The 21,310-nt window shown below is 50.9% G+C and overlaps 1 protein-coding gene across 3 annotated transcripts in view; it reads right to left on the reverse strand.

Annotated features, from left to right (window-relative positions):
* Positions 1 to 21,310, reverse strand: part of SUPT5H (SPT5 homolog, DSIF elongation factor subunit) — a 28,323-nt gene that overhangs the window by 4,250 nt on the left and 2,763 nt on the right. For 2 of the 3 annotated variants that reach the window (XM_059383135.1, XM_059383136.1), the window contains exons 3-22: positions 18,377 to 18,542; positions 14,753 to 14,818; positions 14,215 to 14,226; positions 13,655 to 13,724; positions 13,470 to 13,538; positions 13,302 to 13,367; positions 13,024 to 13,054; positions 12,599 to 12,667; positions 6,886 to 7,137; positions 5,728 to 5,817; positions 5,548 to 5,618; positions 3,995 to 4,100; positions 3,659 to 3,752; positions 3,431 to 3,567; positions 2,829 to 2,984; positions 2,583 to 2,729; positions 1,604 to 1,750; positions 1,391 to 1,516; positions 501 to 585; positions 45 to 164 (exon numbers count right to left, since the gene is read on the reverse strand). In XM_059383135.1, the coding sequence (XP_059239118.1) occupies positions 45 to 164; positions 501 to 585; positions 1,391 to 1,516; positions 1,604 to 1,750; positions 2,583 to 2,729; positions 2,829 to 2,984; positions 3,431 to 3,567; positions 3,659 to 3,752; positions 3,995 to 4,100; positions 5,548 to 5,618; positions 5,728 to 5,817; positions 6,886 to 7,137; positions 12,599 to 12,667; positions 13,024 to 13,054; positions 13,302 to 13,367; positions 13,470 to 13,538; positions 13,655 to 13,724; positions 14,215 to 14,226; positions 14,753 to 14,818; positions 18,377 to 18,542 (2,080 nt within the window). The remainder of the gene's footprint in view (positions 1 to 44; positions 165 to 500; positions 586 to 1,390; positions 1,517 to 1,603; positions 1,751 to 2,582; positions 2,730 to 2,828; positions 2,985 to 3,430; positions 3,568 to 3,658; positions 3,753 to 3,994; positions 4,101 to 5,547; positions 5,619 to 5,727; positions 5,818 to 6,885; positions 7,138 to 12,598; positions 12,668 to 13,023; positions 13,055 to 13,301; positions 13,368 to 13,469; positions 13,539 to 13,654; positions 13,725 to 14,214; positions 14,227 to 14,752; positions 14,819 to 18,376; positions 18,543 to 21,310) is intronic. The other variant, XM_059383137.1, reaches the window with a different exon arrangement.

Here is a 21,310-nt window from a genome sequence, read left to right on the forward strand (position 1 = left end):
CGCCATGCCCCTCCTTAGGCCTCCCACATGGCCCTCAAGGTCACCTTTGTAGGGCCCCTGGGAGATGCGAACGGTCTGCCCTATGAGCTCGTTGTCTCTCCGCCCCCGGCCCCTGCTCATGCCTCCGCTGCCGCCACCGGGGCTGCCAAAGCCACCACGCTGACCTAGGGAAGAAGGATAACATCACAGTGTGATCACAGTTCCCAAGGCCATGTCCTCCCCTACATGCTGTGTCTACAGACAGAGCACCCTCAAGCCTCCTCTCCCCCAGCTTGACTACCCCAAGGCACACCCCGGGTTTAAGAGCTTCCTCTGCGCAGCCTGCACTGCCGTAACTGCCCTGGCTGCCACTGGGAGCTGCGGTGCAGGGGGAGGATCCTGGTCACTGTGAGTCGAGAACCCCATCATGGCCAGGCCAGTGGAGCAGGCACCCAGAGAGTATGGGCTGAATTATCTCCCTCCCCCAGTCCCCAGCCCCACCCCTGCCCACTCGCTCTCACCTCCAGCGCTGGGGTGCATGGGACTGCTGATCCGAGGGCTCATGGGGGCAAAGCCGCCCACTGTGAAGTTGGTCACATCTCGGGGCTAAGGAAGGGATGAGCACTGAATGGGCAGGCAGGAGCCTGAGGGATAGCTCCCCCAGGCCACCACCTGCCTCCATTTGGGAACAGCTCCTGCCTGAACTGGCCTGGAGGCCATCCCTCACTGGAGGGATTGAGGAAATGCCTCAATTTCCCTTTGGGGAAACTGCCACCTCCATGCCACTGTCAATCAAGAGGCCCGGTCCTCTCCTGGCTGGGGTCTAAAGAATTCCTCACCCCGTGCGTAGGACCCTGAGGACCAGCTCCTGCTCCCAGCTCCCCAGAGTCTGGGCCTCATTTCCTGATGCCTGCTTCTGTGCAGCTTTCCCACGCGTCCCACCCCATCTACATTTGCTGCTCCCCAGAAACATTCACATAGCTCTGGGTCCCTTTGTTCAGGTCTGTGCTCGGGTGTCATCTCAAGGAGGCCTTTCCTGAACCTTCTCCCTCTAAGGCAGCACCCCCCCAACAATTCTCTCCCTATTCTGTTCTACTCTCCTTCATGGTGCTTGTCCTCGCCTCATAGGCACTACATCTGTATTTACTGATCTGCTCATCTGCGGCTAGCAGCTCTAGAAGCACACACGTTCGCCTTATTCGCTGGTGTATCTCCAGTGGCAAGGCACCTGTCAGGTGCTCAAAAAAACTGAATGGATGAATGATTTGGTAAAAAGTTTGGAATCTCAGTAAACTCTGCCAAGGACCTGAGCCTGACACGTGCCCTCCTAATCCCCAACAAGCCCATTCTCGTTGCTGCTAGGGCCAGGGAAGGCCAGGAACCCAAGGGCCAGGAACTACACCCGCCTTACCTTGGAGCCCCCTGCCAGGACGAGGTGGCGGGTCTTACAGACAAACATGCCCCCGTTCTCCACCAGTTTCTTGCAGTGCAGGAAGGCGAAGCTGCGGAAGAGATGGCGAATTTCGCCCTCCCGGCCCTGGATGGGGAAAGGACGGTCACTCTTAGGGCTGTGGCCCACTCTTGCAGTTTCAAGCAGGGCCAATGGGCGGGACCTTATACTCACTGAGTGGGGGCCGTCAATGACCTTGACGATGTCCTTCACATGGATGTTATTCTGTTCTGAGTCCAGGGCCACGGCAAAGCGGTTGTCCTTCTTCCGGGTCACAGCCTGATGCCTGACGGTCACCACCTTCCCATACATGTTCAGCACCTACAGATGGAGAGGGGGATGCTGAGCCATGAGAGTACAAAGGGGTGACGTGGAGCAGTGCTTCCCTAAGGTGGGACGATTCTTCCTTGCGGAAGACCATCCCAAGCTCTGCAGAAGTCCAAACTCCCTGGCAGTCTCAGGGCACCACCACCCAGGCACTGGGTCAAACAAAAATGTTCCGAGTCATTCCAAAATGCCTTTCGGGAAGACAGTCCATCCCGACTAAGCATCAGGGATCTGAGAAATGGGTGGAGAAGTAGATGTTAACATAATGTTTACCCATCACTGTGTGCCAGACCCCCTACTAAATTCTTCACACAATATTTCACTGAAGCCTCAAAACTTCTCTCTGAGATGGCTGTGGTCATGATTCCCATTTTACATGGCGGGGGGACTCTCAGGCCAAGAGAGGGTGAGTCATTAGCCCAGCATCACACAGCATGGAGCAATAGGCCCCAGGTATGAATCAAAGTCCAGGGTCCTAAGCATTAGGCTCTGACTCCCATGAGCACTGGGTATGGGTGGAGGGGAGGAGGGCACCTGCAGCAAGCATCTAGGTTTACATATTTGATCTCAGGGCCTCAGTCATAACAAATGAAGTGCATGCTACTATTATTTCTGTTTTACAGGGTGTGAAACATGCATGGAGAGAGTCAATGACCTGCCACTTACCCAACACCACAGAGCCAACCTGGGCTGACAGCCCTGATCGGCCCCCCAAAGCGGTCTGGGTTCATGGCTACCATACTCCACCACCTCCCAGGATGAGAGGAGCTCAAGGGAGAGGGATACCCCTACAAGGAAGCCCCGCCACTGAGTACAACACACACACCTGGAAGGTCTCCCGCTCCAGTCGCACGATGACACCCACGGTCTGGGGGTCCAGCTGCACCAGCTCCCCCCACTCATGCTGGCCCCCCACATCCACGCCCGATGCCGTCTCTGAGCAGAGCTGCAGGTCCCGGGGGAGCACCTTCAGCTATGGGAAACAGGAAAGGGGTGAAGCAGGGTCCCAGTAGCTCCTCAGCCTGGGTCTCCTCCTGGCACATTCCACGCTGCTTCCCCTCCCCCCACCTACCTCATGCATGGTGAGGTCAGAGAAGAGGATGACGAAGTTCTCTTCCACTCGCACAATGAGACCTGTGTCACCCTCAAATCGGCCAGCAATCACCTTCACATGGTCCCCCATTTTAAAGTACTTCCGAAGTTCCTGGGCTGGGAACTCCAGCATGTCCTGGGGACCGGGTGTGGGGAAGCTGAGTGGGGAAGGGAGGCCACCAGCCTGCCTGCCTCGCCGTTTCCAGAAGCCACTCATATTCTCATAAAACCTTCCCAAGACCCACTCTAGGCTCAGCACCCAACCACAGACTCCTGTAGGCTGCCTGGACAACCCTCAGACTGCCCCAGAGACAGCTCACTTCAGACTTGTGGTATTAGCCTGGACAACCCTTTACTCCACACACAGAAAGCTGGTCCCCAAGACACTTCCTCAGACCTAGCCGGAGAAAGCCTCACCCCGGACACACCATGCTAGCTAGCCTGGACAAACCCTCACACGGACACAAAGACCCAGACACATGTACCCTTACAGCAAACACAAACCAGGCAGCCCCCTCAGATTACTCCAGACTACACCTTGCTCTCAACCTGACCCATACATATAGGCAGCAGGGCGCCCACCTTGAGGTCCTCGTGCTTGGGCATGATGGTGATCTTGTTGCCGTCCACGCTGAGAATCTTGCCCTGCAGGTTGATGAGTTCACCCTCACACACCTCCACGTTGTCCCCAGGCTGGAAGTTGTGCTCCCTCTCCTTCCCTGCAGGGGCAGGTGCATGGGTGACTTGCAGGGTGCCCGCCATGAGCCGCCCCCTCCTCTTTGGTCTGAATTACTGCCAGAGACCAAATACCTGTGCTCTCAGTCACGACCTCAAGGTCAATACCCTCCGGCTGGTCCTCAAACTTCTCCAGCTCAGAAAGCGTGGGCTTCACACCCTCCGTGATCTGAGCCCCAAAAGACAAGGGGAAGAAGAGAAAGTAGATGAAGGTCAGTGTCACAGCCCAGCCAAGGGAGCTATATGGTGAGATTTATATCCACAGGGACACTCCTACACTCCTGACTCGCAAGATTGTCCAGGACAGACCCCGATAACCCCCTGCTCTGGGGCCTGGACTGAAGGAGGGAGAGAAAGCCTGGCCTCCCGGCTCCCCAGCATGGTAAGCAAGATGCCCCTCGGGACCCTCACCACAGCAGACATGGCAAAGCTCTTGAAGAGAAAGCCCTTCCGGCTGTAACGGTTCCCCTCGAAGATGAGGAAGTCACCGTCGGAAGCAACATCGCCACCAAGGGACCTGGGATTTTGTGGGGGAGAGAAGATTGGGAGGGGGACTAAGGAGAGAATCTTGCTATGCCTCAGGCTCCTTTGCTGGCAGAGGGGGAAGGATCACAGGACCGCTGCCCATCCTGCCCCACTGCGTGCCCTACTAGCCAAGTGCCCTGTCCCTGAACTCCCTGCACTCTCTCCTGTGTGACCTCAGCACAGCGCAGCTCACCCTCCGACGAGCTACCATCTGATGCATCTCCCTGACCAGAACGGCCACTCCCAAAGGGCAGGAGTCTCACCGTTTCCACTCACTGCTAGTCCCCCAGAGCAGCAGCCTGCACACCGGAGGCACTTGGTGAAATACTAGCTCGACACAATATTGGACCATGTCAATGGTTACCACGCATGGAGCACTCAGCCTGAGCCTGACTGGGCCATGCGCCTTTCAGACTGCCCCCAAAGCTTGTGACGTCACTCACATGCCCTGCATTTCCCAAGGAAATGAGGGAGTGAAGCACGCATGGGGCACACTTCCTGGCTAGGGTGGTCTGAGTCTGGATTCGAATTCGGGGGCTGGGACTCCCAAGCCTCTGCCCTAACTCTCCCGGCCCTGCATGTGGGTGGGCAACATTCAGTTCTGGCCCACGCTTCTACAGTGAGAAGGGAAAGCCTGCCCCACTCCCAAAAAGGGAGTGTGGAGGAGCACGGCGAGCTCTTCCTGCCACTCGATCCTCTTCTCGGTGTGCTGAGTTTGGCAGAGGCCAGAACAAGCTCTGTGGGCGGGGCCGGGCACTCAATAAGGTCTGGTCAAGTGGACAGCAGGGGGGTGAGAGGGTCCAATTCAGGCATGTGAAGTAATAGCCAAGTCCTGGGGTGCAGCTCAAAAGGTGTTCTATAATTCCCCTTTAAAGGCATGAAAAACCATCTGGTCGCTGACAGGGGGTTCTAGAACAGGACCAGTGGTTCACGTTCCTCCGTCTCCTCGTCACCCGGCCTCCCCATCAGGAGCCTTCTGGTTAGCCCTGGAACACTGGGGTCCTTGGGCTGCTCCAAAGCTCCCTCCATCTGGGGAGGGTGGGGGACACCCCCTGATGGGAAAGGGCTCTGCAGCCCTGTCTCCACTGTCCAGGCATGAGGATGTCAGGAAAAGAGACCTCACATAGCCCGACATGCCGAGGGATGCAATTGCTGTCCCTGATACTGGGGCCAAGTGCTACTCGGGGTACACGTGCACATTAACTCATCTGACGCTCATGACAATTACAAGAGGCAGGGGGCATCCCTGTTGGTGGTTATAGCAGAGGAGCCTGAGGCCCAGGATGTTCAGTAACTCGGCTGAGGTGATGCTGCCAAGCTGACCAGTCACAAAGTAAACCAAGGATGGGTAAGGGGGCCCAACCCTGCAGGGGAGCCCGGAGGCACACTCTGCGTCACAGCTCAGGGGACCTCACCCAGCCAGGCCCTAGGACACTCACCTGATCTTCTCAGCATCAAACAGCCTCTGTGGAGGCCGCTTAAACTTCTTCCTTTTGGCAAACCAGTCTTTCTGTGGAGGAAAGAGGGCGCGGGTGGGAAGGGTGGAGGAGGAGGACTCGGCCACCAGCAAGGATCAGGCATGCTCCCCGCCCATTGGCCACAGGGTGTCCCCCTGGTACCAAGCTCATGCGGGCCTTGATGCGGTCGTAGTCAATGCGGGGGATCATCTTCAAGGAGATGGTGTTTTGGCTGGGCTCCACATAATCCACCTGAGGAGAGGGGGGTGGTCAGGAGGGCCCTGGTCTTCCCTCCCCCATCCCAGACACAGGAAAGGCAGGAAAGCGGGTGATGGGGAAGAAATCACACTCCTGAGAACTCCCTGCCTATTCTCTAGCCTGTCTCCCCTCAGCTCAGAAGCAAAATACCTACTACTTGCTTGACACCTCTCCACGGACATCCGAAAGGCCCCTGAAATCTAGCACAACCACAAACAACCTCCTGCTGGCTCCCAAGTCTGCTCCTTGCCCAGTCTTCTCCCACTCCATCATTCCTTCTGCTCTGGCACACAGCCTGGGAGTCATTCTTGGCTCCCTCTTACTCTTCCATCCATCTCCATCGTGCTACCAACCCCTGTCAGCTCTGTCTTCAGAAACTAACCTCATCCTCCTCCTCCTCCCTGCTGCCACCCTGGGCCTGCCCCACCATCACCTGCCGCCAGGACTATGGCAGTGGTCTCCTCGCTGGTCTCCATGCTCCTGTGGCCCCATCCAGTCCAGCCCAGGGTTTGACGGTCAGGTAATTCTTTATTGCAGGGTGCTGTTCCCTACACTGCAGGACAGTAGCATCAATCCTGGCTTCTATCCACTAGATGCTGAACAACTCGCTCCTCAATTGACACAACTAAGAACAGTGCCCTGTGGGCAATACTGTCCCTGCCTGAGAACCAGGTATTTATCCTCCAAGAAGCTGTCAGAGCAATCCTATTAAAATCCAAGTCCTGCCACATCCCTCCACCTCTAGTAGAAGCCAAAGCCCTATGACAGGCCACAGGCACAGTCCCCTCCCTGGGCCCTCCTCCTGTTACTCTCACTCTGGGGCACTCTGCTTCAGCTAGGGCGGACCTATGTGCATGCTGTTCCTTCCACTGCAACTCTCTTCCCCAAGAATCCTACAAGGCTCCCTCCCTCACCTCCTTCAGATCTTACTCCCTGTGCTTTGAAGATGCACAGAAGATGTTCATCCATTTCAATGAAAAGGGAAGGGCACAGGAGAGCAGGAGTGTGATAGCAGCAAGCCCTGAATCCTCAGCCTCCCTGCCCTGCCCCCAGCCCTAGCACCTGGGCGATGTCGTCCTTATAGATGCCCCTCTTGAGGCGGACCCAGGATTTTGGCTTCAGGTTGGCCACCTCCTTCACAACTTTGAGCACGTCTGTCATCTCCTTGATGGGCACCATCTGTTGGTTCCAGTAGCCGAGCCGCAGGTTGCCCACACCCTCAATGGCCTGCTTCACATGCGTCTGCTTGTAGGCCTCCACGTAGATGTAGCCCTTCACGTGCTCCGGCGCCACCACTGACTTAATCTGCAGGGGCTGCAGGGTCGAGCCCGTGGCAAGAGAGAGTGAGACAGTAGTGCCACGAACAGTGACAGCTGCCATAACAGTGCCTGCTCTTCCAGGAATTTATCCCACAGAAACATCCGTGCAATGACCAGACACAAGGATATCCGTGGCAGAGTTACTGATTACAGCAACAAACAAGACTGGACATTTGTAAATGTCCTCAAGAGGGAATTGTTAAACTACAGCATAACCACTCCACGAAATATAACATAGAACTTACAAACTAATGAATCTGTATGTAGTGACATGGAAAGGTAACCAACACAGGGGCACCTGGGCAGCTCAGTCGGTTAAGTGTCTGACTCTTGATACCGGCTCAGGTCATGATCTCAGGGCTGTGAGATTGAGCCCTGCGTTGGACTCCACACTAGGTGAGAAGCCTGCCTGAGATTCTCTCTCTCCCTTTGCCCCTCCCCACCCTCCTGGCAAGCATGCTGTCTTTAAAGGGGAAAAAAAAAAAAAAGAAAGAAGGAAAGGTAAACAGTGTATACTACGTGAAAAAAATAAATGGATGGAAGAGAACTTGAATAAGTACACTAACAGCAAACAGAACACATTTTAAGACAAAAGCTACCAAAGATAAAAAAGGACATTTATACTGATAAACCATTCAATCATTCAAGAAGATTTAAGAACTACAAATACGTATGAACGTAACAACAGAAGCTCAAAAAACAAAAGGCAAAAAGCAACAGAAATAAAAGGAGAAACTGACAGTTCACTAATAATAACTGGGGACAAGACCCCACTTTCAAAAATAGACAGGACTAGACAGAAGATCAACAAGGAAACAGAGCACTTGAGGAACCCTATAAACCGACTAGACTGCACATGCATCTACAGACAAAACTCTATTGAACATCACCAGTATGCATACTTTTTTTTTTAAAGATTTCATTTATTTATTTGACAGAGAGAGATCACAAGCAGAGAGGAGGAAGCAGGCTCCCCGCTGAGCAAAGAGCCCGATGTGGGACTCGATCCCAGAACGCTGGGATCATGACCTGAGCCGAAGGCAGCTGCTCAACCAACTGAGCCACCCAGGCGTCCCCCAGTATGCATACTCTTATGGCACACTTAATACTCTCCAGGATAAACTGTATGTTAGGCCATTAAGTTAAGTATTAACAACTGTAAAAGAATTGAAATTGTATGAGATACACTCTCCAACCACATGCAAGTGAAATTAGAAATCAGTAACAGATTTAGAAAATTCAAAACTATATGGATATACACTAAGTAACCAATGAATCAAACCTAAGAATTACAGGGGGCCTGGATGGCTCAATGGGTGAAGTGTGTGACTCTTAATCTTGGGGTTAAGGGTTCAAGCCCTACACTGGGTGCAGAGATTACTTAAAAATAAAATACTGTATCATCTATCTATCTATTTATTTTTTATTTTTTAAAAAATTTTATTCATTTATTTGACAGAGACAGAGATCACAAGTAGGCAGAGAGAGGAGGAAGCAGGCTCCCTGCTGAGCAGAGAGCCCCGCCCGGGACCTTGAGATCACGACCCAAGCCGAAGAAGGCAGACACTTTACTCCACTGAGCCACCCAGGTGCCCTCTATTTATTTTAAAGATTATATTTATTATATTTATTTAAAGATTCTATTTCTTTAGTCAACAGAGAGCCAGCGGAAGAAGAGGGAATGGGAGAGGGAGAAGCAGGCTTCCCACTGAGAAGGGAGCCAACACGGGGCTTGATCCCAGGACCTGGGGATCATGACCTGAGCCGAAGGTAAAGGCTTAACCACTGAACCACCCAGGCATCCCTAAAAATAAAATATTTAAAACAAAAAAACCCAAGAATTACAAGGGAAATTAGAAAGTATTTTGAGGGACGCCTGGGTGGCTCAGTTGGTTGAGCAGCTGCCTTCAGCTCAGGTCATGATCCCAGCATCCTGGGATCGAGTCCCACATCGGGCTCCTTTGCTCGGCAGGGAGTCTGCTTCTCCCGCTGCCCCTCCCTGCCACCGGTTCGCCTTGTGTTCACCTTCCCTCCTAATCAGAAAAAAAAAAAAAAAAAAAAAGAAAGTATTTTGAGATGAATGAAGACAAAACACTAAAATTTTTGGGATATGAAAGAGCTGTGCTGTAAATTTACAGCTGTAAAAAAGAAAAATGTCTAGGGGTGCCTGAGTGGCTCAGCTGGTTAAGCGTCTGCCTTCGGCTCAGGTCATAGCAGGGTCCTGGGGTACAGCCCCGCATCTCGTGCTCTGCTCAGTGAGAAGCCTGCTTCTCCTTCTCCCTCTGCCTGCTCATGCTCTTACTCACTCTCTGATTCAAATAAATTAAGTCTAGAAAGAAAAAAAGAAAGAAAGAGAAAGAAAGAAAGAGAAATCTCACATCAATAACCTAAACTTCCACCTTTAAGAAACTAAAAAGGAGGGGTGCCTGGTTAAGTCTGTTAAGTGTCCAACTCTTCATTCCCACTCAGGTCATGATCTCAAAGTTGTTGGATCGAGGCCCATGCTAGGCTCCGTGCTAGGCATGGAACCTGCTTGGGATTCTCTCTCTCGTTCTCCCTCAGGCCCTTCCCGCCTCTTAAAAAAAAAAAGAAACTAGAAAAGGAAAAGAAAACTAAACCCCAAGCAAGCAGAAGCGAAGAAGTAACAGAGTAGAAATAAATAAAAGAGAGGGAGTAGAAAAACAGAGAAGTCCGTCAAAACCAAAAGCTGGTTCTTTGAAAAGACTAACAAATTTGACAAACCTTTAGCCAGACTGACCAAGAAAAAGACAAGAAACTCAAGTCACTCAAGACTCAAATTACTAAATCAGGAATGGAAGAAAGGTCATTACCACCAACCTGACAGGATTAGGAAGCAACAGTGTGAAGAAGTGTACACCAACAGATTAGATAACCTCAATGAAACCAATGTTTTCTGTAGAAAGATGTACATTACCAAAACTGACTCAGAAAGAAATAGAAAATCTGAACAGACCTACAAAAAGTAAAGATAATGAATTAGTAATAGAAAAAATCTCAACACATACACACACACAGAGCCAGGACTAGACAGCTTCACTGGTGAATTCTCCCCAATTTCTTAAAGTTTTTAAAGGATTTTATATATTTGAGATAGAGTAAGAGCAAGGGAGGGAGAGAAAGAGAGAGACAGCATGAGTGGCGGTGGGAGGAGCAGGGGGAGAGGGAGAAGCAGGCTCTCCACTGAGCAAGGCAACCCAGCATGGGGCTCAATCCCAGGACCCTAGGATCATGACTTGAGCCAAAAGCAGACACTTAACCGACTGAACCACCTAGGCGCCCCTCTACCCAATGTTTTATTTTTTTAAATTTACTTTTTAAAAAGATTTTATTTATTGGGCGCCTGGGTGGCTCAGTGGGTTAAGCCGCTGCCTTCGGCTCAGGTCATGATCTCAGGGTCCTGGGATCGAGTCCCGCATCGGGCTCTCTGCTCGGCAGGGAGCCTGTTTCCTCCTCCTCTCTCTCTCTGCCTGCCTCTCTACCTACTTGTGATCTCTCTCTGTCAAATAAATAAATAAATAAATCTTTAAAAAAAAAAAAAAAAAAAGATTTTATTTATTTATTTGAGAGAGAGAAGAGCACGTGCATGAGAGGGGAGGGATCAGAGGGAGAAGCAGACTCCCCGCTGAGTAGGGACCCCCACCACCCCCACCCACCACCTTGGGGCTCTGATCCCAGGACCCTGAGATCACGACCAGAGTCAAAGGCACTTGCTTAACCAACTGAGCCACCCAGGAGCCCTCTACCCAATGTTTTAACAACATCGATCCTTCACAAACTCTTTTTTAGAAGAGGAACGTTTCCCAATTCATCCTATGAATCTAATATTAACCTGATACGAAAAATAGGCATCGTTAAGAAACTACAGACTGGGGGCGCCTGGTGGCTCAGTGGGTTAAGCGTCTGCCTTTGGTTCAGGGTCCTGGGATAGAGCCCTGCATCAAGTTCTCTGCTCAATAGGGAGCCTGCTTCCCCACCTCTCTGTCTGCCTCTCTGCCTACTTTTATTCTCTGTTAAATAAAAAAAATCTTTAAAAAGAAAGAAAGAAACAAACAAACTACAGACTATGGGCCGCCTGGGGGGCTCAGTCATTAAGCAGCTGCCTTTGGCTCAGGTCATGATTCCAGGGTCCTGGGATCGAGCCCCACATCAGGCTCCCTGCTCAGTGGAAAGCCTGCTTCTTCCTCTCCCACTCCCCCTGCTTGTGTTCCCTCTCTCACTCTGTCTCTGTCAAATAAAATCTTAAAAAAATAATAATAATAATTTAAAAATTAAAAAATAAAATAGAACTGGATTCAGCAACATACACCATGTAATACCATTGTCTTTAAAAAGAAAAAAAAAACCTGACATTTTTTGACTTGCAGAGAAGATAACCCAGAAAGACACACACCAACAGTAATTCCTTCTAAAATCTGGGACTCAGGGAAAGAGGTCTGGCCATCTACAATATGCACATAATACTTTGGTCATCAAAAACAATAATCAGTTGTAACTCAGATGGTACTAGAATTCTGCCCAGAACACATGATAGTGGTTTGAGTGTACTTCAAATGATCTGCAAATCCTACAACTATCCGCTCGGCCCCACAGACACACACCCACTGCCTCAGTATGTAAAAGCAGTATACTCGGCCTAACACGGAGCATAGTACGGGAAAGCATCAGCAGCCACCATAGGGTTAGCAGGAACGCCCTGTTTCCTGAGTTTTGAGTATACCCTTTCCAGGGCTCGCTCCTGTTCCCAAACTGACAATTACGCCTCCGACAATAACTCTATTTATTGAACACAAGCTACAAGATGAGTCCTTGCTGAAAGCTAGACATGTCCAGAGCTATCTGATCCTAATGATGTTGAGGGGCAAGCAGGGCACCCAGAAAAGGGAAGTGGCTTGATCAAGGTCAGGGCTAGGACGCAGCAGGGGCAGGATTCAAACTCCAACAGTCTAAAGAAAGATCTGGGAACTTAATGCAGCCTCTTCATGCATTGTGGGCCCTGAAGGGGCGGAACGGGCTCCTGCAAGGTCAAAGCGCCTCCCAGTGCACACACCAGTCCAGAGCAGGGGTTCAGTGGATATGTAATGACTGCATAAGAAGAGAAGGAAGGAATTCTCCCCCTGACAGGCCTGTCCCCTGACCCGCTCAGCCACACTGTTCCATCCTAAGACTCCTCCCAAATAGTGAAAGGGTGACAGCGGCCAAACAGGGTTGGTGAACAGGCAGAACTCACTCAGAAAAGGCTCAGGGGCTGCTGACCCCTGCCAGGAATGCAGACAGTGAAGACACTGTCGGGCACTGAAGAGCCCTTCAATCCAGGGAGGGACAGTTTTAGCTAAAGCAGCTCATAATGGGCACCTAGAACCCTTGGACCTATACTGTCCCTTCCTCTGGGGTTCACTCTGTCTCTTTTTTCCAAGCTGCCTGCCTACCCGACTTACCGTGTCTGTGAACTGGTAGGCAATGAACTTGCGCATCAAGGAAATGGCTGTGGCCCGTTCCTCCCCAATCTGAAAGACAGACAGACTTCAGAGAGATGAGGACATGAAGGACGGACACATGAAAGGGGCAAGAGACAGGAGCAAGGCAGACAAAGTCACCAGGCAAGAAAGATAAAATAGACTAGAGAGAGAGAGAGAGAGGGGAACAGGAGAAGAAGAGGTACAGAACAAGAGGGATGGGCAGCAAGACAGGGTGGGAGACAGTGAATAAGGAAGGGCAGCAGAGGTGGGTAGGGGGCTGGGAGATGGGAGATGACCAGGCAGAGACAGGACCGAGAGACTGACAGGCCAAAGAGACCCAGGACAGAAAAGATCATGAGCTCTGACAAGGCCACCTCCCCCACCCAGCCTCCCAGAAGACACACCTTACATTTGACAGTCCACAGATTTGGATCCCTAGACAGGAGAGGAAAAGGAAGCCCTTCAGTGAAATGGCTTCATCACAAAAGATCTGATTCACCACACCATCCTTCTTCCTCTCCCTCCACCCACCTCTCCTTCTCCCTCCTTCCATCCATAAGCAAGAGAAAGAGGTCAAGTGCCAACTTGCTACTAGTCCCCACCACTGACCACTCTGTGCCTGCAGACACACATCATCACCACACAAGATTCCCCCATCTCAGCCCAGGTCACGCCCCCTTACTTGACTCCTGGGAGCAGCTGTTGCTGGGTAATGTCATCCGAGAGCTCGTCGGATCCTCCATACACCCTGGAGAGAGGACAGCAGTTGGGAAGGGGCGTGATGCTCTGTTAGAGGCCTGACCCTTCCGGAAAAGGGACCACCCGCCCCCACCCACCCCCGCGCCCTTACGTCTCTCCCACAGATGACTTGGCATATTTCTTCATGTAATACTCGCCCAGTTCTTCCTCTCGCTGATCCCTGGGGTGTGAAGGGGGAAAGCAAACATGAATGAAAGGCTGTGGAGAGAAGGGTGGGCTGACTTGCCCCCAGATCTCCCCTGGGAGCCAGTCTCACCCTTTCGCCTCCCTACTTACCTCCAGAGGTTTTGTAGGCGCCGAGCCCCAGAACGGTCTTCATCCAGGACAACATTATCGATATTGGAGGCTGCAGAAAAATGGACAAACAGGATAAGGGGAGATGAAAGGCAGGGGCCTGGAGGAAGTGGTGGGGGCCAAGAGGGCCGGAGTTGGGCCCTGGGGCAGGAGACACCTCACTAAGGAACTCTCAACCCTCACCCGCTACTCTGTCCTGCTCAGTAATCCTGCTTCTCACAAAAAAGACTTCGGGGACAGGGCCCAATAGGTGGGGGCATCCAGCCATTCCCCATCTCACAGCCACTGAGTACGCCCTGAACTCCAACCCACCCCACCCATCCCTGTTGCCCACCACACTCACACGTACACATAAACACATACACACTTCCCCAGGCCAACGGCTGCAGACCTGGCCTCAGAACTCCCTGATTCTGGACCCTCTACGAGTCAGAGCCCCCAGGGCCAGACAGGGTCAGGGGTGGAGGGAGGGTGCTGTGGGCAGGAAGGAGATGTCAGGATATGGGAGAAGGGCCGGGGAAGCACAGTTTCCAGATTCTTACCTTCAATCTCTTCTACTTGGAGGAAGAGGAGGTGGTGGTGGTGGTGGTGGTGGTGGTGGTGGGCGAGGGCAGACAAAGTATGAGCCAAATTATAGCAGCGAAATCAACCAATGGGTTGGGGGGAGGGGAAGGGAGGGACACAGGAAGGTTGAAAATCAAAAGTAAAGGCCAGGCACCAGGTGGTTGGGGGAGAAGCCGAAATGTATGAGGCGCACAAAACGGAAAATAACAGGGAAGTGGGGGCACTGGCCCAGGAAGTGGGGGGTACGTTGGGACAGAGCCCACCCCCTACAGCCCCCAGAAGGGATTCACTGGGGCCCTGGGATCCCAGAGTCCTCTTCCCACCACACCCACCACCCACAACCCCCGCCCCCCAACTCATGGGCCTAAAAGGAAAAGGGTACAGAGCTGGTCTCTCTGGCAACGACAGAAAGAAGCGAGGTGAGGGGGGGGTGCGGGGCATGGGTGGGGGATGGGCTCTCAAGACCCTCTAGGTCACACCCCAAAGCAGTTTTGCAGAGATGGGGCCCCCACACACCTTTCTCTAGAATGTCCTCTGCTCCGTCCTCCCACTGGTCCTCATCCTCATACTCATCATCCACATCTGCAACAGGAAAGCCAAGTGGTCGGGGAGGCAGCCACAGCAGAGATGACCTGGTGACCGTGGCTCCCGGGAGACAGCACTGGGAGGTGGGCATGACAACTACGCACCTTGCAGGTCAGCACAGAGACGCCACGTCAGCACAGGTCAGGCTCTCGCCTGGATGCCACGGAGCTGCTGCTTTAAGCCACAGGAATAGGTCTCCCCATGCAGCTCCACCTCCACCTAGCTCTGAAAGCCACCCCCCCAACCTACCCACAAGTCCATTTAAATAATCCAATCAGGGACACTAAGTTGGCTCAGTCAGCAGAGTGTGTGAGTCCTGATATGGGGTCAAGAGTTCAAGCTCCACCTTGGGTGTAGTGGTCACAAAATAAATAAATAAATAAACTAAAAAAAAAAAAAAATCAGATCAAAATAAACAAAACTGAAAATTCCCTCCAAACTATTAAGACCAGTATACATATGTTTTTTAAAGACACGATTCACAACCTATTGGTGTTGTTATTATTCCTTCACACCTGTGACCCTAATGCATACTGAGTGTCCCGTGTGCCCTGCTCTGCTGGGAGCACTTGCCACAGACTCCTCACGGAATCCTTGATCCCAGCACCGTTCAGATTTTCCAGTAAGGGCTCTGAGGCCCAGAGAGGGGACCTAACTGGCCCAGAGCCTCTCAGCTGGTCCCGGAGAATCAGACTAGCTCCAGGGCTCATGCACCCAACCTCCTCACTGTGTTTCTCATGCTCTTTTGTATGTAGTGAATATTACTCAAAAAACTAAGCAGCGATACCCGCACGTGACGAAAAACTCCAAAGCTGATGAAAAACTCCAAAGCATTCAGAGGCTACGTGTGCAGGGAAGTCTCCCTCCCATTTCTAGCCCCTGCCAACTCAGTCCCCTTCCCCAGACGCAACTCTGTGAGCAGTTTCTTGCCTAAAGATCACCTGAGCACATGGGGGAAGTGCGTCTAAACCCTCGCCCGACCGCCAACCGCCCCAGTACAACTTTTTAAGACTGTTTGGTACCTTCCTCTTTTTCTAAGCAATGCTACCAGCCTGGGGCTCTTCCACAGGAGCACAAGCCTCATTTGCTATCAGACTATCCGCCCCATAACTCATTTTACCAGGCCCTTACCATCAACCTATACTTAGGTCATCAGACAAGTACAACTGAAAACGGGACTACTGGGGCACCTGGGTGGCTCAGTGGGTTAAAGCCTCTGCCTTCGGCTCAGGTCATGATCCCAGGGTCCTGAGATCAGGCCCCGCATCGGGTTCTCTGTTCAGCAGGGAGCCTGCTTACCTTCCTCTCTCTCTGCCTGCCTCTCTGCCTACTTGTGATCTCTATCAAATAAATAAATAAATATCTTTAAAAAAAAAAAAGAAAAGAAAAGAAAACGGGACTACCGCAACTATCTTGTGTCTTTACCCACCTCTGAGAATTTAATCACTGGGTGAATTCCTAAAAAAGAACTTCTGGATCAAAGGGTCCCTGCCTGTTAAACGTCAATGGGCACCTCCGCATAGCCTTCCCACATGCAGTGCCCAACCACGCTCCCACCACCAGTGCCTGCTTGTCCCTGGCAGTCCACATCTGTCACACAGCATGTTATCCCTTCTACTACCTAAGATCCCTTCTCAAAGAAAGGACTCCCTCCCCTCAGCCTTTAAGGGGAGGACCAGGACTGCGCTGAGCATGTGCCACCCATCTGCTTCCTGGTTCTCCCTTAGGGAAGAGGTCTCATGAAAATGGCCGATGGCATTCCAAGTGGCTCTCCTTGACATGGGTGTCGGGAGCAAGTGCCCTCACGGATGGCTGCTGGGAGGTAGGACCTTTTCAGGGCCAATATTTGGCTGCAGACATCGAAAGGCTTTAAAGCCATGTGCATCTCCTTTGCCAAGGAGTTTGACTTATAGGACTTTAGCATGTAGAAAATTTTCAGGATCCATGACAGATAAAATACATTTTCACTTATCTCTAATTGAAAAGTCACATTCATGTCAATTACAAACAATGGAAATATATCACAATAACGTTAGCAGTAAACTCTAGTATTTTCCAGCACACTACAGATGCTGATATCTCAAAATGTCATCTGCACTCATCACTACTTCAATATTAGATTTTTATCAGACCCTATTAAGTCTTGTTATTTCAATGCATTCATGACAAAACCCACACGTTCTATAAATATTTAGGTCCTGTATTTCAGTATAATTATTCTCTTTGGAATCCTATGTTATTCTTCCCGTGAGCATTTCAGATCATGGTTCTACGAAGGGGTCTGCCGACTTCACCAGACTACCAAGGGAGCCACAGCACAAAAAAGGTTCAGAACACCCAGGCTAGGTAATAACTTGTGTCTTTGTGTCTAAATACATAGGAAGGTGTTCCCAGCAGGGCTGCTTGTAGTGATGAAAGACACAAACTTCAATATCTAGTAAGACATTGGTTAGAAAACAGATTAAGGGGTGCCTGGAAGGCTCAGTTGGTTAAGCGACTGCCTTCAGCTCAGATCACGATCCTGGAATCCCAGAACTGAGTCCCGCACTGGGCTCCCTGCTCAGCAGGTATTCTGCTTCTCCCTCTGACCCTCCCTCTTCTCAAGCTCTCTCTCGTAAATAAAATAAAATCTTAAAAACAAAACAAAACAAAACAAAACAAAAACCCAGATTATGGAAAAATATTATGTAGCCATTGGAGGAAAAAATGGGTATTTCCAGGATGATGATGGTGATGATAGCAGCTAAAGTTTACTGAGCACTGAGGTGCCAAAAGTTGTTCAGAAAACTTTCTTTATGTGAATTAACTCATTTAATCTACGTTATCTATGTTATGTGCTCCTCCACAATCATTGAAAGTAGAAAAAGCAATTTACAGAACATAAAGTATGACATGGGCCTGTAGAATGGTAATAGATAACCCCCATTTTGGAGGACCTGCTCTGGGCTGGGCATGTCACTTTGGGCGGACATCTACTTGATGTGCTTTACATGCTCGGCCCCCCAAATCCTCAAAATATCCCTGCTGGAATGCAAAGGACTGTTTGTCCCCCTGTGTGGAAGGGAAAAGGCGCTCTGAGAGACGGACAGCGACTCACCCAGGGCCACATGGAGAAGAGAGCAGAGACAGGCCAGGAGGGACCCAGGCCTGTCAGCCTCCACAACCCTCTCCTGGCCACATGTCGGTCATTGGAGCTTTTCACGACAAGCTCAGAGTTCAGGTTTTTAAAGGAAGGTTAACAGTATTTTAATAGCATATTTTGAAAGGACTGACGTTTTAGGAATATGAAGAGGAATATTTTAGGGCAAAATTACATGTTTGGGATTGGCTTCGACATCATCTAGCAGTGGGCGGGAGTGAGGAGGAAGGAGCAAAACAAGACTGGTACTAAGCTCTTAATTCTGCCAGCTGCCGGGGCATGGAGGTTCCATGCACTATCCCACTACTATGGCATTGACATTTACCAACACAGGGGGGAAAAAAAAAGTACATTCAAGGAATAGAATTGAAGGTGAAGTCCAGCCTCTGCCCAGCACTCGCTAGCCAGAGACATACCAGCCTCGTCCAGAATGAAGCCGCCATGGCGGGGTTTCTTGGGAGGTCGGTCGTCATCTTCTTCTTCCTCTTCCTCATCATATTCTTCCTCCTCTTCCTCCTCCTCTTCTTCCTCAGGCTCTTCCTCCTTCTCACTGCCTGCTACACTCCGCCGCTCTTCCTCAACCTGGAGAGTCAGGTAGGGTTGGGGCACAAGGTTCTGTACCCCCAAATCCAGACACCAAGCCTCCCCACCCCCAAATCTGATGCCACCTCTGCCTGGCTAGTCGTAACCCCCCCTGCTCTGCATACACTCCCCTGCCCCCTTGGCTGGACCTCTCTGCTAGCCATCCCATCTCAGTGAGAGCACTGGTTGGGTGTCATCCATCCAACTGATACCTGGGAGCTGGCCCAGACCCCTGCTCCACTAGACCTCCTTGATAGCCTCCCCTTGGCCTGTAAATGTAGCTCCATGAAGTTTGGTCCTTGACCCTCATGTTTTTCCACCCTACAACTCCCTAGGCCATCACATCCGCTCCCTTGGCTGGTGGATGTCTCTGTGACAATGATTCCTATATCTCTAGTTCCAGTCTACACTGCTCCCCAAGGCCATGGCCTGCCTCTTGTTGCTAATTCCATAAACAACCTTTACTCCTTACCTACAAAACACTTCACACCACTGATCCTCCCTCCCTGGAGAAAAGCTCTTCCCTTAGCATCCATCACAGCACATTACCCTGGCTTTTCTCCAACTGCTCTGGCTGATCCTCTGCAAGCCCCTCTTCCTCTGCTCACCCTCCAGTGCTGGCTTCCATCCCCAGGCTTCAGCTCAGGATCCACTGTGCTTCTCGCTGCACACATTCTCCCCCTGGGCCACTTTACCTTCCCCAGTCTCAGCTCCTGTCTCTGTAGGTGATGCCCCATCTGTCTCCAGTTCACACTCTCTTCCGGAACTAGAGGCCCCCATGTGTCAGCACCCTCCACAAATGGCTCCCCCAGATGTCCTCTAAGCCTTACACACACTTCACGTCCCTACACTGACCTCAATGTCTTCCCCCAGACCTGTGCTGGCTCCCTCTGGCTTCTAACAGGCACCAAACTCTTGGCCTGTTTTTGGAAAGCTGTCCCTTCAATCTGTCCCTTCTTCTCCATCCCTACAGCCCATAGCCTGGGCCAGAACACTGCCCTCTCTAAAACCTAGCCCCTTGCCCAGCACTTCTGGTCTCTTGACTTCTAAGCTCTTTTTCCAAACCAGTCACAAAAGGAAATGTGATCCCAAACTTCAATCTTTTCTTCACTAACTTCAGGCCCTCTTGCCAAGCTCACATCAGTACAACTCATTTACCTGATATATTCTCTAAATCACTCACCTTTTCATTTAGATTAACAAAGAAACTCTTCCATACTTTGAAATAGTTCAGAAGTAAAAACGTTTTTAAAGTTAGCCTGTCACAAGCAACAAGTAACCATAAGGATAAAAGCAGGGGCGCCTGGGTAGCTCAGTGGGTTAAACCTCTGCCTTCAGCTCAGGTCATGATCTCAGGGTCCTAAGATGGAGCCCCGCATTGGGCTCTCTGCTTGGCAGGGAGCCTACTTTCCCCCCACCCCACCCCCGCCTGCCTCTCTGCCTACTTGTGATCTCTGTCAAATAAATAAATAAAATCTTAAAAAAAAAAAAAGATAAAAGCAAAACAATATTATTAAGTCCTAGCATATTATTAAGCCCTAGCATGATACTGTTGCAGGCTGCAGGCTCTAAGTCAAAAGCCTGTTCTCCCGAAAACAAGGAAGCAAGCAAATTTCAGAAAAGTGTTCAAGGCACAGTGGTACCAAAGTCGAACTTTCTCCATGATCCAATCAAAAGGATGCGTAACTTATACAGCAAATAACTTCATGATGGATCAATGTGGTTTAAGGGCTTGTTCTCCTACCTAAAAGCACCTCCCATCACCCCCAACCCTATAGTCTGTTTCAAACATGGCCATGGGTCTCCACTGCCCTCAGGTAAAGAACCAACTTCCTAGCTGCCTACACTAGAAGCACACAGTCTACCCACTGCTCTCCCTCTCACCCTGCCTCTTTGGGCTCCCCCTTCCAAATGCTAGGTCCCAGGCACACTGAGCCACTTGTACCAAGCTCTCTTGGTGCTATCCATCACTCACGCTAGTCCTCTGCAAAAAAGCTATTCTCCTTTGCCTCTCACTCTTACATCAAAGTATCCCCCTCCCTTCCAGGAGGTCATGCCTATCCCCTAACCCCAGCAAAATCAGGCATATCCTCTAGCTTCCTCCATTACAGCCTTGACCACCTGGGTTCCCTAAGAGCAAGGCCCAGTTTAACTCAGGCACTGATGGGTCCCCAACAACACCCAGTCCAGGGATGAGAACAGAAGACAATTGAAAGACATTTGGTATATATTCCTGACTAATCCACAATGTCCCACATTTTACCAACTCAAACCACAACAGGACCACAGCCTGATTTCAATGAACCTTGTCATCATTCCACTGCCTCAGTCCCAGCAAAACCTTCTCTCCAAACCTGGCTCCCCAATCCCTGAGGTGAGGGCTCCCATTACTATCTCTGTGTTATCTTGGGGCTTGAATGTGCTCTTCCACTGTTCATCCTCACAATCCCCTGAAGGAACCATCTGTATATAAAACTATCTTCACCCCAGGACAGAGAGCTCCATAAGGGAACCAGTGATCCCAACATGATAGAAACTCTAGGAACATGCGTTCAATGAATGAGTGAGCAGGTTACTGGGGCTGAGAATGGTGAAACAGATCATTCCCCCAACAGGGGCTCATCATCTGCCATCCCTACCTTCTCCGTTCCACAAAGCCTGGTCCTTCAAGGACATGCTAACGTCTGGCTGTCCAAAAAGCCTATCTAGTCCCATATCTGGCTGGCCTCTCACTATCCTCCTGCCAGGTGAGTCATGAGCCTGGTGTG

The sequence above is a fragment of the Mustela nigripes genome, chromosome 17 (genome assembly GCF_022355385.1).
Source record: "Mustela nigripes isolate SB6536 chromosome 17, MUSNIG.SB6536, whole genome shotgun sequence".
NCBI lineage: Eukaryota > Metazoa > Chordata > Mammalia > Carnivora > Mustelidae > Mustela > Mustela nigripes.